Below are 17665 nucleotides of genomic sequence, written 5' to 3' on the forward strand. Positions count from 1 at the left end.
TTTATTTATTTTTTATTAATTAACAGAAAAAAGAAAAAAAAAGAAATTAACCCAACATTTAGAAATCATACCATTCTACATATGCAATCAGTAATTCTTAACATCATCACATAGATGCATGATCATCGTTTCTTGGTACATTTGCATCGGTTTAGAAGAACTAGCAACACAACAGAAAAAGATATAGAATGTTAATATAGAGAAAAAAATAAAAGTAATAATAATAGTAAAAACAAAAAAACAAAAACAAAAAAAAACAACCAGACAGACAAAAACAAACAAAAAACAAAACAACAACAACAACAACAAAAAAACCCTATAGCTCAGATGTAGCTTGATTCAGTGTTTTAACATGATTACTTTACAATTAGGTATTATTGTGTTGTCCATTTTAGAGTTTTTGTATCTAGTCCTGTTGCACAGTCTGTATCCCTTCAGCTCCAATTACCCATTATCTTACCCTGTTTCTAACTCCTGCTGGACTCTGTTACCAATGACATATTCCAAGTTTATTCTCGAATGTCGGTTCACATCAGTGGGACCATACAGTATTTGTCTCTTAGTTTTTGGCTAGACTCACTCAGCATAATGTTCTCTAGGTCCATCCATGTTATTACATGCTTCATAAGTTTATCCTGTCTTAAAGCTGCATAATATTCCATCGTATGTATATACAACAGTTTGTTTAGCCACTCGTCTGTTGATGGACATTTTGGCTGTTTCCATCTCTTTGCAATTGTAAATAACGCTGCTATAAACATTGGTGAGCAAATGTCCGTTTGTGTCTTTGCCCTTAAGTCCTTTGAGTAGATTCCCAGCAATGATATTGCTGGGTCGTATTTGCCAGTACTTTTAAAATTATCTGCTTAATATACTCTAGGATGTAGTCACATATTACAATAATCTATATAGGATTAAAGGGCCTCTTTCTTATTCTGTGCTCCCTGTGTTTCAATTGTTCAAATGAGCTATACAGGTAGGTTGAGTTAGATTATGCGCTACAGAAAATTTCAGTTCCAGACCAAATAAACCTTTTCTCCTTTGGTCTCAAAGAGTATGTGTCGTCCTAAAATATAGGCACTATCTTCTTTACCCCTGTGTTCTGAATTACTTTAACCCCAACCTGATCAGCTTCATTATTCCAACCTGATCAGCTTCATTTACAATTTTTCTTTGGGGGTAGGGGGGGGTTGCATGGTCCGGAAATCAAACCTGGGCTTCTAGCATGGAAGACAAGCATTCTACCACTGAACCACCCATGCACCTGCATTTACAATTTTGATATGAGGAAACAGGGGGTTAAGAAGAGAGAAGCAGCTGGGTATCGGTAGTAGTTAGGTTCAGGTGTCAACTTGACCAGGTGATGGTGTCCATTTGTTCTGTCACTAGGGACTTAAATCATCAGCATGTGTATTTCATCTAGGGTGGATTACATCTGCTGTCGGCTAAGGAGAGTGCAGTGAGTGAGATTTGAAAGGAGAGGTCAGAAGACAGAAACAGCTTAGAACAGCTCCAAGGAGCTCAGCACAGCCCAGCACAATACAGCTCAGAGTTCAGAGCCAGCTCAGACCCAGTTGTATGGAGATGCAGAAAGGAACCACCCCAGGGAAAGCTGTTTGAGCCCAGATGCCGGGAGAGAGGTCCAACAGATGTTGCTGTATGCCTTCCTAAGTGACAGAGAAACCTAAGATGAAAGTTAGCTGCCTTTCCTCTGGGGAACTGTAAATTTGTAACTGAATAAATCCCTTTTACAAAAGCCAGTCCATCTCTAGTGTATTGCATCCTGGCAGCCTTAGCAAGCTAAAACAGCATCATAGGCATATGAAAAGTGAGCAAATCAAAGAATGAGACATAGTTCAGTAAACAGCAAAAGGATACAGGGTGGAGAAAAGCAGGCAACATGTAGAGAGTGGGAAAGTTTTAAAAAGGTAGATGTCAACCAGACTATGGAGGCATTAAATATTTAGGGCTTTTATTCAGAACTTTTTAGACTGACTCCCAATTCTAAACAGCAGAACTGCAAAGAAGGGATATACTAGGAGGCTGTGGTGATATATTGGAGCCTGGGATTAAAGAAAAATCAGTAATACTGACTATGTCTTTATTTAAAATTTTGATATTTTGTTCAAACTGGATTTTTACATTATTTTAAAGAATATATATTTAAAAACAATGTATTTTTAAAATAATGCATTAAAGTATTATTTATTTTAGGACTACTGAGTTTTTTGATTCCCTCTTAAATTCTGTGAGTGAGGTTTGGGCCTTTTTTTTCACATAAAAGTGAAAAAGTCCCATACTTTTTCAGAAGTTCCTAGGGGCTATTTTATAGTAATTGATGACCTTAACCCATCAAAAAGTTTTAAAAATTTTCTGTTAGTGTTTAAAAGCAAAAGGAAGCACTTTATTTTAAAAAGATTTCTCTCATAATGTTATTAAAATAATATAACTTTTAGCCTGTATGGAAGGAAGAAGCTTAAGTTATCTAAAACATCCATTTATATGAAAAGCAGTAGCAATGTCAGATAATAAATCATTCCAATACCTAGGCAGAATCTAAGTGGTTTTAGGTACTCTGTCAGCTCTTCAACTGAAATATAGTCTATTTGTATGTAAACTTCCAGAGTTCTTTGAATACTGTCTTTTTCTCAAGATTATCCAGAGAAAATTAAGTTCTTTCCAAAATCCCCATCCCACTTTTCCCCAACCTTATTGGTGCTACTTTTTACCTCTCTTTGGTGGCCGGACATGATACGTTAAGTCATTAATGACCAGCTTAAAGTCATCAAGGAGGAGGAGGTCTATGCCTGTTGAGGCAGCAACTCGAACACCATCTGTGAAAAATTTAAATGAAACTTGTCACATGTCCATAATTACTCAAGAATGGTCAAGAAAAATAAACTTTAAATGTAACCATTTTCCTTTCAAATTTCAGTTAATTTTTTGCCTCATCCCCCAGTTCTATGCTCAACAAACTTTAGATCTTCTGAGGGTCTTTGTTTTTATGGCCTCATGTTCGAAGATTTAAAAACATGCTTTCCATGTTCATTTTATGAATAAGTGAAGTGACTACTGACTGGTCATAGGTGGCCAGTGGAAATCTAGGGTCACTGGGAGAGCTGCGTGGACTTCTTATCTTTGTCTGTTATAGAAGTTGGTTGAGCAAAAAACCACTGTTTTCTAATATTTGGTACTTTTCAATATAGTCACTGATTAGTTACCAGTAATTTTGTAGGGACTGACGCTAGAGTTACCAAAGCACACTAAGCTGGTCTACTAATTATATTACTAGATGAGGTGAGAGTTAACTGTATCTAAAATAAAAATTTAAGAGCATAGAAATGTTGTAAACTGTTTTTACAGTTTACAATAGATAAATCCAGGTGAAGCATACTTACTGTATTATTTTTTCAAGTTTTCTTTACATTAGAAATTTTTCAAAGTAAAAGATGGGGTAAGATTTAAGGTGCTTAAAAAATAAGTATAAGAAATAGATGTGATGTTGAATGAGAATTTTTAGTGTCTTATTTTATATTCTTTTCAAATAATCTATTTCTTTATGTTGGTAAACTTTAGTTAGTTTAGTTTAGTTGGTAACCCTAACCCTAACCCTAACCCTAACCCTAACCCTAACCCTTTATATCTTTATGTCAAAGATATACAAAGATGAAAAAGAAGTCATAATAATTCATACTTCCAGAGATAGAGGGTTCAATTACTGGAAAAATTTACTCCACACCTAAAGCTAAAGGATAAAAGATCTCAAAAACATAAAATGTGACTGCTTATCCTTGCCCACGGCATTACATGTGTGTTGCTTTTGAATGAGACTTGCTGAGTACAAACGCTTGCTAAAACTGAACGAGAATACTGGGAACCACTGGGAGAGAAATCACTTTTTCTCCTGGCATTCCCTAAGCAAAAGAAAGAAAAAAAAATTTTTTTTAACGTTAAGAATACGGATTTTTTTTTGCAGCAGTGTGTGTGTGTGTATGTATGTGTGTGGTTTGGGAAAGGTGAGGGGTAATTGGGAATTAATAACAAAGGTGACTATACCTGGCGAATAGATTGCAACTCTGTCAATTCCTCGATCCTCTTCTTGCAGTTGTCGTAAAAAGACACCAACAGAGTCTGAGATAGGTTTGAGTGTGAACTGGCAGCGCTCCCGCCGGGATGGTAACCTTACAGATATTACAGGTAAGCCGTTCTGATAAACCACTGTCACATCTAAGGGAAACCACACATATATGATAATTAGATTTCATTGTAAGTTAAATCACATCATTACTATCATTACATGGGATTTTTTAATTATTAGTGTGGTTTAAGATGTTTTCGAAAAAGGTTGAATATGTACTTTAGTTTCCATTGAAGGTTCTTCTGGGAACTGGAATTTCATATGGAAGAATTCACTTATCAGAAAAAGGAAAACATGCAAAGGATTGTGTTCTAGGCAGGTCAAGGAGAGACTTTCCCAGGAACATGAGGTAAAGTTCCTGGTACTGGTAAATACAAGTGCTGGCTCATTTAGTAAGATTTTATTAAAACAGCCAGAGATTGCTAGGCCAGACTCCACAGTCTAGCAGGAGGTGGCTCTTGGGAGCCACAGTTCAAGAGACCCTGGTTAATGACTTCTTCCTAGAGTAGACCAATAAATGAGACTTTCTCAAAGATAGACAACTGATATTTATAGCACAATATTACATCCAAGGTGTGTGATAAGTAAGCATTCTCTTATATAATATGGACATTCCATGATACTACCCAAAACAACAACTTTTATCTTCTCTTGAACATCTTCCTAAATTTAATAGCTAGAGGCAAAAGTTCAACTATTTTGGGATTTTCTAACAAAAAATTATTAAGGGAAACATTATTTTAAGCTTTGCAACCGAACGAATCCTCTACAACAATCAATTACACATCAATTAGGACTTTCAGCTTGCCAGATTCCCTTATCTCCTTACTTCCCCCCTTAATAGTCTTGATTTACAGAGCCTTAATTATGAAAACAAGTGTCTGATAAACTTTTCTCAGTATAATTTTCAAATGAATTTTTTAAATAAATAATTTTAACAAAGAATTTTTTAGATAAGCAACTAAACATTCAAAGATTACATTGTCAGCACTGAGGAAGGAAAGCAGGCTTTTAAATAAAATCTGAGATCAAATCCTGGCTCTGTAACTTTGAGAAGTTACATGACTTTTCTGAGCCTTACTTTTCTCATGTGTAAGGTGGGTTCAATCCCCAACTCATTGAGCTGTTGTGAGGAATAAATGGAATAAACAATTTAAAACACTTAGTATACTGCCTGATACATAAATTAATGTTTTTATTAGCTTTTATTTAGAATAAAAAGGTATATTCTTCTATTATACTTCTAAGGATTAATATCCTACTCAAAATTGAAGAGTTGAGAGGAAATTTGTCTAGATTAATGTTCTGGAGATCCCAGAAGCATGAAAATCCCCATAGCTGTAGTAACTTACAGCTCATTCCTTTGCTTACTTTAGCAACTTAAAAGGCCTACAGTGTATACAAAAACCTCACACTAAATTTTTTCATGTTTTTATTTTTACAAAAACTTTTTACTGTATAATATAACATATATACAAAGCAAAGACAGAAAAAAGCAATAGCTTTCAAAGCATTCTTCAACAGGTTGTTACAGGAGAGATCCCAGAGTTTTTCATGGACTACCACCATATCATCATCTCAGAATTTTCCTTCTAGCTACTTCAGAACGTTGGAGGCTAGAAGGAATATTTTCTTTTTATCCTCACAGTTGACTTTTTTCCCCTTTTTTTGTGTGGAAAATAACATATATACAAAAAAAAAAAGCAATAAATTTCAAAGCACAGTGCAACAGTTAGTTGTAGAACAGATTTCAGAGTTTGGTATGGGTTACAATCCACAATTTTAGGTTTTTACTTTTAGCTGCTCTAAGATACTGGAGACTAAAAGAAATATCAGTATAATGATTCAGCAACCATACTCGCATGTTAAACTCTACCTTCTCTGTATAGCTCCACCATCAACTTTCATCTTTCTATCCCACTCTTTGGGGCATTTGGGCTATGGTCATTCTAACTTTTTCATGTTGGAAGGGGCCGTTCATAATATGGGGTAGGGAGATGGAACTAGCTGATGTTCTCGAGAGGCTTGCCCTTCTAGGTTTCAGGGCTTATCTGGTCCAGGGACCCATATGGAAGTTGTAGGTTTCTGGAAAGTTACCCTAGTGCATGGAACCTTTGTGGAATCTTATATATTGCCCTAGGTGTTCTTTAGGATTGGCTGGAATGGTTTTGGTTCAGGTTTGGCAAGTTATGATAAGTAGCAATGTTTAACTGAAGCTTGAGTAAGACTGACCCCCAGAATAGTCTTTCAACTCTATGTGAACTCTCTCAGCCCCTGATACTTTATTAGTCACACTTCTTTTCCTCCTTTTGGTCAGAATGGAATTGTTGATCTGACAGTGTCAGGGCCAGACTCATCCCTGGGAGTCATCTCCCACACAGCCAGGGAGATTTTCACCCCTGGATGTCATGTCTCACATAGGGGACAGGGCAATGATTTCACTTGCATGATTTGCATTTTTAAAAACTAACCATTATTGAGAAATAATTTATAAATAAAATATATATTTATTTTAAATGGACATTTTTGATGAGGTTTGACACATCAAAATAAAGGATTTCTCCCAAATTCTCTTGAGCTCCTTTCCAATAATCCTTTTCTATCTACAGTTTTAGACAATTACTGATAGAATTTTTGTCACTGCAGATTATATTTGATTTTTCTAGGGTTTTACATTAATGGAATCATACAGTACATATTATTTTTGCACCTGGCTTCTTTCTCTCTGGATAGTGATTTTGAGATTCATTCTTATTGTTGCCTGTATTAGTTCATTCATTTTTATTGTTGAGTAGTATTCCATTATACGGATATGGCCACAATTTGTTTATCCATTCACTTCTTGATGAGCATTTGTTTTTGTGCCTATTTTTGGTTACTATGAATAAAGTATTTATAATTATTCCTTTAGGCATCTTTGGGTGGACTTATGTTTTCATGGAATGCCTTTTCCCATCCTTTTTACCTTTTTTTTTTCAAATATAGAAACAGCTTTTTTAACAAATTTTTAATACAATATTATTGATATGTATTACATATTCACATACCATGTAATCATCCAATGTGTACAATCAATGGTTCACAGTATCATCGTATAGCTGTGCATTTATCATTACAATCGACATTTTATTCTTTTTTGTGAAAAATAACATATATATATATATATATATGAAAAAGCAGTAAATTTCAAAGCTTACCACAACAATGAGTTGTAGAACAGATTTCAGAGCTTGGTACAGACTACAATTCCACAATTTTAGGTTTTTACTATTAGCTGCTCCAAGACACTGGAGACTAGAAGCAACTTTTTATATCTCTTTCAAGTTTAAAAATAAAAACAAGTAAGCTATAGCATTCCCTTAGGGAACTAGAAAATACAAACTAGATTAATAAGCAAATATTACAAATACCCTTCATGCCTTGTAAATACAAATGTACAATATTTGAGGACTGAAAGAAAGAGGAATTGTGAAAACAAATAGGGATTGGACTCAGATTTACTAAGAGAGAACAAGGTTGATTCTGGTCAGACATGTTTTTCAGTATTAGGATCTAATAATGCCATACTTTTACTTTTTAACCTGCTTGCATCTCCATATTTAAAATGGGTTTCCTGCGGAGAGCATATGGATAGATCTAACTATTTTATTCAATCTGACAATCTCTGCTTTTTATATCACTGACATTTAATGTAATAATATGGTTGGATATAAGTCTACTATCTTCTGAATTATTTTCTATTTGTCCCAATTGTTCTTCCTTCTTTTCATTATTCTTGCCATCTTTTGAATTAACTGAGTAGTTTTTATAATTCCATTCCTACCCCCACCTCCCAGGAATTTGGAGCTTTATAAATTAGGGTATTTTGTAATTTTTTTTATTAGAGAAGTTATAGTTTTACTGAAAAGTCATGCAAAAAATTCAAAGTTTCCATATATCACCCTATTATTAACAAAATATCAGAAGATGGTAGTAAAGAGAACTGGGAGGAGCAAGAGAAGACACAACCACATACACTGCTGTGACAGAGAAGCCAACACCAAGGATCACTGGGAGCCAGCCCCAGAACACCACAGTCTTCTGAGAGAAAGCATCACTTTGCTGACACCTCGATTGCAGACTTCTCCTAGACTCAAAATCATGAGCCAAAAAATTCCCATTGTTAAAGCCATTCATTGTATGGTACTCATTTTAGTTTTAGGAAAATAAACATTCATGGTGTATAATTCTTTTTTTTTTTTTTTTTACTTTTTTTTAATTAATTAAAAAAAATTAACAAACATTTAGATATCATTCCATTCTACATATACAATCAGTAATTCTTAATATCATCACATAGTTGCATATTCATCATTTCTTAGTACATTTGCATCGATTTAGAAAAAGAAATAAAAAGACAACATAAAAAGAAATAAAATGATAATAGAGAAAAAAAAGACTATACATACCATACCCCTTACCCTTCGCTTTCATTTACCACTATTTCAAACTGAATTTATTTTAACATTTGTTCCCCCTATTATTTATTTTTATTCCATATATTCTACTCTTCTGTTGATATAGTAGCTAAAGGGAGCATCAGACATAAGGTTTTCACATTCACAGAGTCTCACTGTGAAAGCTATATCATTGTTCAATCATCACCAAGAAACATGGCTACTGGAACACAGAACTACATTTTCAGGCAATTCCCTCCAGCCTCTCCACTACATCTTGAACAACAAGGTGATATCTACTTAATGCGTAAGAATAACCTCCAGGATAACTTCTCGACTCCGTTTGGAATCTCTCAGCCATTGACACTTTGTCTCATTTTACTCTCCCCCCTTTTGGTCGAGAAGTTTCTCTCAATCCCTTGATGTTAATTCTCAGCTCATTCCAGGATCTCTGTCCTACATTGCCAGGAAGGTCCACACCCCTGGGAGTCATGTCCCACGCACAGAGGGGGAGGGTGATGAGACTGCTCGTCATGTTGGCTGGAGAGAGGGGCCACATCTGAGCAACAAAAGAGGCTCTCTTGGGGGTGACTCTAAGGCCTAAATTTTAAGTAGACTTGACCTATTCTTTGTGGGGTTAAGTTTCATGTGAACAAACCCCAAGAATGGGGGCTCAGCCTATAGCTTTGGTTGTCCACACTGCTTGTGAGAATATCAAGAATTCAACTTGGGGAGGTTGAATTTCTCCCCACTCTCACATGGTGTATAATTCTTTTAATGAGCTATTGGATACAGTTTGCGAGAATACTGTTGACAATTCTTGCATTTATGTTCATAAAGGATATTGATGCGTAATTTTCTTTTCTTGCGGTATCTTTATCTGGCTTTGGTATTAGTGTGATACTGGCTTTGGTATTAGAATAAGTTAGGGAGTATTCCTGCCTCTTCAATTTTTTGGAAGAATTTGAGCAGGACTGGTATTAATTCTTCCTGGAATGTATGTTCCTGTTTTTTGTTGTTGTTGTTGGGAGGTTTTTGATTACTGAATTAAATCTCTTTACTAGTTATTGGTTTCTTGAAATTTTCTTTTCCTTCTTGAGTCAGTATAGGTAATTGGTCTATTTCTAGGAATTTGTCCATTTTATTTACATTATTTAATTTGTTGGGGTGCAGTTGTTCATATGAGCTTCTTACAGTCCTTCTTATTTCTGTAGGGTAAATAGTAATGTTCCCTTTTTAATTTATGATTTTAGTTATTTGTATCTTCTCTTTTTCTTCTTTCTTTTTCTGCATCTTCTTTTTTCTGCCAGTCTAGTTAAATGTTTGTTCATTTTATCGATCTTTTCAAAGAATCAACTTTTGATTTTGTTTATTCTATTCCTTTTTATTCTTTATTTTATTTTTCTGCCATTTTGCTATTTGGTCTTTGTAAGTCATACCTTTTTTGTTTCTCATTCTTCCATTAATGCCTACTTTCATATTTATTTGCTCTTTTGTAGTATATCATTTTGAGTCACTTCTCATTTCTTTCTGAGCATATATTTTCATATCTTTCCTTTGAGGGTTTAACATTCTAAATCTATAAAAATCATGTTTAATTTTATGCCAACTTAACTTGAAGGCATATACAAAAATATGTTCCATACCCTTTCACCCCCCACCATTTTGTTGTACTTGTTACAAATATCTTTATACATTACAGGTCCCAAACCATAGACTTATTATTGCTTTTATGCATTTGCATTTTAGAACCTGTAAGAAGTAAAAAGTGGAGTTCCACACTTTGCTGGTTTGAAACTGTTGTGTACCCCAGAAAAGCCAAGTTCTTTAATCCTCAACCAATATTGTTATGTGGGATCTTTTTGATTAAGTTGTTTCCATGGAGATCTGACCCACCCAATTGTGGGTGGGACCGTCTGATTAGGTGATTTCCATGGAGATGCATCTCCACTCATTCAAGATGGGGTCACTTACTGGAGCCTGTTAAGAGGGAACCATTTTGAAAAAGCTTCAGAGTAGACAGAGCCCACACAGCCAGAGACCTTTGGAGATGCAGAATGAAATGCCCCGAGGGAAGCCTTATGAAATGAAACGTCAGGAAAGAAAGCCAGCAGATGTTGCCATGTGCCTTTCCAGCTGTCATAGGTGTTCTGGACAGCATCAGTCTTTCTTAACTGAAGGTAATCTCTCTTTGGTGCCTTGATTTGGATAGTTTCACAAGAATTTTAAATTTGCAACTTAATAAATTCCTTTTTTTAAAAGTTGTTCTGTTTCTTGTATATTGTATTCTGGCAGCTTTAGCAAACTAAAACACATACCAACTTTAATTACCTGTTTGGTTAATTTCCCTGGAGGTCTTTATTTGTTTATACTGATTTGATCCACTGTTTAGTGTCATTAAGCTTCAGCCTAAAGGACTCCCTTTAGCATTGCTTGTAGAGCAGGTCTAGTGGTGACAAACTCCTTAGCTTTTCTTCATTTGGAAATGTCTTAACCTCCTCATCATTTTTTTTTAAACATTTGTTCCCCTTATTATTTATTTATTTTTAATCCATATTTTTACTCATCTGTCCATACCACAGATAAAAGGAACATCAGACAAAAGGTTTTCACAATCACACAGTTACACTGCGAAAGCTATATCATTATACAATCATCTTCAAGAAACATGCTACTGAACAGCTCTATAGTTTCAGGCACTTCCTTCTAGCCTCTCTAATACACCTTAAACTAAAAACAGCATATCTATATGATGTGTAAGAATAACCTCCAGGATAGCCTCTCAACTCTGTTTGAAATCTCTCAGCCACAGAAACTTTAATTTCTCTCTTCCCCCTTTCGGTTGAGAAAGTTTTCTCAATCCCTTGATGCCGAGTCCCAGCTCATTCTAGGATATCTGTCCCACGTTGCCAGGGAGGTTTATACCTTTGGGAGTCATCTCCCACACAGAGAAGGGGAAAGCAGTGAGTTTGCTTGTGATGTTGGCTGGAAGAGAGAGATAGGCCACATCTGAGCAACAAAAGAGGTTCTTTGGGGGTGACTCTGAGGCCTAATTTTAAGTAGGCTTAGCTTATCCTTTTCGCTCCCCATCACTTTAAAGATAATTTCAACATATATGAAATTCTTGGTTGGTAGTTGTTTTTTTTTTTTTTTTTCAGCACTTTAAATATTTTGCTCTGCTGTCTCCTTGCCGCTGTGGTTTCTGTTGAGAAATCTGTACTTAATCTTACTGGGACTTCCTTGTATGTAACACATTGCTTTTCTCTTGCAGTTTTCAGAACTCTTTCCTTGCCCTCACATTCAGCAGTTTGACTACTATGTATCTGGGCCTGGTTCTCTTTGAATTATCTTTTCTGAGTTTCCTTGGGGTTCTTGAATGTATATATTTATGTCTTTCATTAAATTTGGAATATTTTCCACCATTATTTCTATGAACATTTCTTCTAGATTGGTTTTGCTTGATATTATCCCAGAAGTCCCTTGGGCTTAGTATCTTTTTTTTTTTCATTTTTTCTCTTTTCTGGTCCTCGGCCCAAATCATTTCAATTGTCTTATCTTTGAGTTCACTAATCCTTTCTTTCGTCAGCCCCAATCTGCTGTTGAAATCCTCTTGGGAATTTTTCTTTCAGTTATTGTGGTCTTCAACTCTAATATTTTTGTTTGGTTCTTTTAAAATATTTCTATCTACTCAGATTCTCATACTGTTAATTCACTGGTTTCTTGATATCCTTTAGTTCTTTCTCTGTCTTTTCATTTCCTTAAGTACATCAAGATCAGTTTTTTTAAGTCTTTATCTGGTATAGCCAAAGTTTCGTCTTCCCCAGCTTTGCCTTCTAGCGCTTTATCCTTTGCACAGGCCACAATTTTCTATTTCTTTGTCTATCTTGCATTCTTTTTTTGCATAATGTACATTTTACATTCATACTGTTAACTGGGACTTAGTCTCTGCACTGTCTGTTCCTTAAGTGTATATCCAGTGATATGACAAAAATTTCCTTGAGTTCCTAGAGCGAACAACAACAAACAAACAAATGCAGAAAATACTTTCACAGTCTTTTAAAACTGGCTCTGTTAGTTGATGCACTCCACTAGAGTTTGGCCCTCTTATCAAGATCAGCCGACCCTTTTATCCAGGTTATAGACAGATGAGTAAAAAAATAAGGACAAAAAATTAATAATGGGGATGGGGATAAGGGGTAAATAAAAATTGGGTAGACTTCAATACTAGTCAGTGGGGCTGGGGGTAAGGGGTATAGGGATGCATAAGTTTTTTTCTTTTTTTTTAATTTCTTTTTCTACAGTGATGATCTAAAATGATCTAAAAGTGACCATGGTGATGATGTTGGGAGTCACTGATTATATACTTTGGATGGACTGTATGTGTGTGAAGATATCTCAATAAAAATATTTCTTAAAAGACTAATTAAATCTAATTATAATTTGATTTTTTATAGCATGCCTATTTCACAAGAACAATATGGAAATCACTGACAAAAGAGGTGTGCAATTCCAAAAGGGAGGAATTTAGACATCACTTTTTTCCAACCAATCTTGATTTCATAACGCCAACATATATATTTTTTGTATTGTGTCACACACACACAAAAAGACCAGCTGAAGGCACTGTGTGGGGCAGTGTCCTTTCTGTTCTTCTGAGCTTGGGTCTTGCTCTGGGCTTGTGCTTGTTTGTGACCTTAGGTGTTCCCCCATTTACAGGAATTTTAATGCCCCCTCTACTCTCTATGAAATCGACTTTCACCCAGGTGCTCTACTATATGACTTAAAGCAGGTAATCATTTGTTCACACATTTCTGGTTTTGTTCCTACAGTGCATTAGCCATACAAAAGTTGCTTGCACAGGGTAAGTTTGGGGAGGATGAGCCAGAAATGGGTTACCTGGTTCAGTCTTTGAGGCTGCCATCAACAGACTGGCACTAACATACAGGCACTACAGTTTGCACGTGGTGCTACCCTGGTTCTTCTTGAACAGGCCGCATACCCAAAATGGGAGTGCAGACTTGTTCCACGCTTACTGGGGAAGGGGTGGGGAAGGAGCCACAGCAAGGGTGTCAGAAGCATCTCCTATTGTTTTTTTTTTTAATGATCTGAAATTTTTTTAAAAAATTTTTATTAATAAAAAAATTACAAAGAAGAAAAACAAACATTCCTAACACATACACTCAGCAATTCACAATATCATCACACAGTTGCATATTCACCATCATGATCATTTCCCAGAACATTTGCATCAATTCAGAAAAAGAAATAAAAAGACAACAGAAAAATAAAACAAAAACAGAAAAAAAAATTTTTACATACCATACCCCTTACTCCTCCCTTTCATTGATCACTAGCATTTCAAACTAAATCTATTTTAACATTTGTTCCCCCTATTATTTATTTTTATTCCATATGTTCCTCTGATCTGTTGACAAGGTAGATAAAAGGAGCATCAGAAACAAGGTTTTCACAATCACACAGTCACATTGTGAAAGCTATGTCATTATACAATCATCATCAAGAAACATGGCTACTGGAACACAGCTCTACATTTTCAGGCAGTTCCCTCCAGCCTCTCCATTACATCTTGGATAACAAGATGATATTTACTTGATGCATAAGAATAACCTCAAGGATAACTTCTCAACTCTGTTTGAAATCTCTTAGACATTGACACTTTGTCTCATTTCCCTCTTCCCCCTTTTGGTTGAGAAGGTTTTCTCAATCCCTTGATGCTGGGTCTCAGCTCATTCTAGAGTTTTTCTCAATCCCTTGATGCTGAATCTCAGCTCATTCTGGGATTTCTGTCCCACACTGCCAGGAAGATCCACACCCCTGGTAGTCATGTCCCACGTAGACAGGGGGAGGGTGGTGAATCTGCTTACTGTGTTGGCTGGAGTGAAAGGCCACATCTGAGCAACAAAAGAGGTTCTCTTGGGGGTGACACTTAGGCTTAATTTTAAGTAGGCTTGACCTATCCCCTGTGGGGTTAAGTTTCCTATGAACAAACCCCAAGACTGGGGGCTCAGCCTATAGCTTTGGTTGCCCACACTGCTTGTGAAAATATCAAGAATTCAACTTGGGGAAGTTGAGTCTTCCCCTGTTCTCACCATTCCCCGAAGGGGACTGTGCAAATGCTTTTCCACTAACTGATCAAATCGCTCTGGGATTCATCAGGGCATCACCTGGACAAACCAACAAAATCTCATGTCCTGTACAAAGTTCCATGTACTTAAGGTGTTCAACTAACTATCTACATAAGTTATATTAGGAGATGCACTAGGCAAAGTATAAATTTGTACCAAATAAACACTTTTTGCTCTAGTCTCATACATAAGTTGAAATTTTAAAATAGTAATTACCACCTATTTTCAGCACACTGCAGTAATGACATTCTTTTGTTCTTCCTCAGGCAAAAACATTTTTTAAATTTGTACATTTAGTCACTATCATTATACACTCTAGGCATTCCTAGATTATACCATCTCAATCTTTATCGTCTTTCTTTGTGATATCATTTATGCCCCAGCCCTCCTCCCTCGATCATTCTCATATGCAGCTTCATTCAGTGTTTTAACATAATTGTATTACAGTTGGGTAATATTGTGCTGTCCATTTCTGAGTTTTCATATTCAGCCCTGTTGCACAATCTGTATCCCTTCAGCTCTAATTACCCAATATCTTACCCTATTTCTATCTCCTGATGGTCTCTGTTACCAACGAAATATTCCAAGTTTATTCACTAATGTCAGTTCATATTGGTGAGACCATACAGTATTTGTTCTTTTGGTTTTGGCTAATCACACTCAGCATAATGTCCTTAAAGTCCATTCATGTTGTTACATACTTCATAACTTTATTCTGTCTTACAGCTGCATAATATTCCATCTTATGTAAATGCCACAGTTTGTTTAGCCAACCGTCTACTGATGGACATTTTGGCTGCTTCCATCTCTTGGTAATTGTAAATAATGCTGTTATAAATATTGGTGTGTAAATGTCCATTTGTGTCCTTGCCCTCATGTCCTTTGAGTAGAGACAGCATATAGATGGGTCATGTTTTTTAATCCATTCTGCCAGACTATGTCTTTTGATTGGAGAGTTTAATCCATTAACATTCAGTGTTATTACTGCATGGGTAGTACTTTCTTCTACTATTTTGCCTTCTGGATTTTATATGTCATATCTAATTTTCCTTCTTTTTACCTTTACTTATAGTCTTCCTTTCTACACTCTTCTCCACACCTCTCTCTTCTGTCTTCGTATCTGTCTCTAGTGCTCCCTTTAGTATTTTTTGCAGAGCTGGTCTCTTGGTCACAAATTCTCTAAGTGATTTTTTTGTCTGAAAATGTTTTAATTTCTCCCTCATTTTTGAAGGACAATTTTGCTGGATATAGAATTCTTGGTTGGCAGTTTTTCTCTTTTAATAATTTAAATATATCATCCCACTGTCTTCTTGCCTTCATGGTTTCTACTGAGAGATCTGCGCATAGTCTTATTGGGCTTCCCTTGTATGCGATGGATTACTTTTCTCTTGCTGCTTTCAAGATTCTCTCTTTCTCTTTGACCTCTGACATTCTGATTAGGAAATGTCTTGGAGTATGTCTATTTGGATCTATTCTCTTTGGGGTACGCTGCACTTCTTGGATCTGCAATTTTAAGTCTTTCCTGAGAGTTGGGAAATTTTCAGTGATAATTTCCTCCATTAGTTTTCATCCTCCTTTTCCCTTCTCTTCTCCTTCTGGGACACCCACAACACGTATATTCGTGCACTTCATATTGTCTTTCATTCCCTGAGTCCCTGCTCATATTTTTCCATTTTTTCCCTATATTTTCTTTTTCTTGCCGGATTTCAGATGTTCCGTTCTCCAGTTCACTAATCCTGTGTTCTGTCTCTCGAAATCTACCATTGTAGGTTTCCATGTTTTTTTCATCTCTTCTACCTTGCCTTTCATTCCCATAAGTTCTGTGATTTGTTTTTTCAGACTTTCAATTTCTTCTTTTTGTTCATTCCTTGCCTTCTTTATATCCTCCCTCAATTCATTGATTTGGTTTTTGATGAGGTTTTCCATGTCTGTTCGTATATTCTGAATTAATTGTTTCAGCTCCTGTATCTCATTTGAATTGTCGGTTTGTTCCTTTGACTGGGTCATATCTTCCATTTTCCTAGTGTGATTTGTTATTTTTTGCTGGCATCTAGGCATTTAATTACCTTAATTAGTTTATTCTGGAGATTGCTTTCACTTATTTTACCTAGAGTTTTCTTGTTGGATGAATTTGTTGTCTATCTGTTCTTTGACATTCAGTTCAGCTTTATCTGGACCTTTAGCTTAAGTTTTGTTTAACAGAGGAGAATTTTTCAGTTCTTGTTTTCTTGTTTCTTGCCCTGCTTGTATGGTGCTTTTTCCACTCTACCCTTAGGAGGGTCTCCTTAGATATTATAGACCCCAGCCAGATTTTCCCAGACCAAACTGGCCTCCTATCAGGAGGAAAGAGGCACCAGCATCCGTTTTCCCTGAGGGTGAGACCCAGCAGGTTGAAAGACTTTCCTGTGAAGTCTCTGGACTCTGTTTTTCTTATCCTGACCAGTATGTGGTGCTTGTCTGCCTGCAGGTCCCACCAGCATAAGATGATGCGGTACCTTTAACTTTGGCGGACTCTCCCTGCTGGGGGAGTGGTGGAGACAGAGGAGAGGTTGCAGGCTGGTTTTAATGGCTTCAAATTACGAAGCCCTGTTGTCTGAATTCCTTGAGGGAGGGATTCCACCTGAGTTGGGCTTCACCCCTCCCCTGGGGAAGGCACAGGCTCCAGACAAGCCCCCAAAAGAGCTAACTTCTGCCTATGCCTGGGGCAGTTGCAGCCTGAGAAGTCCTGCTGCTATATCCAAAGGCAGTCAAGCCTTTGTAGATACACAGCCACAAAAACCTCTGTTTGTTTTTTTTTTTTCCCCCTTTTTCTGTCAGCCCTGCCCCCTTGGTGCTGGGACAAAAATGAGCAACCTCCATTTGGCCAGGTTCACCTAAGCTGGGGGCCTATTTTTAGCAGTCAGAATTTGTTAATTAATTCCACAATTGGTGTTTGATGTGCTCAG

The 17665-nt window shown here is 36.3% G+C and overlaps 1 protein-coding gene across 3 annotated transcripts in view; it reads right to left on the reverse strand.

The window, feature by feature from the left end:
* Positions 1 to 17665, reverse strand: part of MCU (mitochondrial calcium uniporter) — a 273983-nt gene that overhangs the window by 38854 nt on the left and 217464 nt on the right. For all 3 annotated transcript variants that reach the window (XM_077124983.1, XM_077124981.1, XM_077124982.1), the window contains 2 exons: positions 4057 to 4227; positions 2730 to 2834 (listed from right to left, as the gene is read on the reverse strand). In XM_077124983.1, coding sequence (XP_076981098.1) covers positions 2730 to 2834; positions 4057 to 4227 — 276 coding nt within the window. The remainder of the gene's footprint in view (positions 1 to 2729; positions 2835 to 4056; positions 4228 to 17665) is intronic.

This window comes from Tamandua tetradactyla, chromosome 13 (genome assembly GCF_023851605.1).
Source record: "Tamandua tetradactyla isolate mTamTet1 chromosome 13, mTamTet1.pri, whole genome shotgun sequence".
In the NCBI taxonomy this organism is placed as follows: Eukaryota; Metazoa; Chordata; class Mammalia; order Pilosa; family Myrmecophagidae; genus Tamandua; species Tamandua tetradactyla.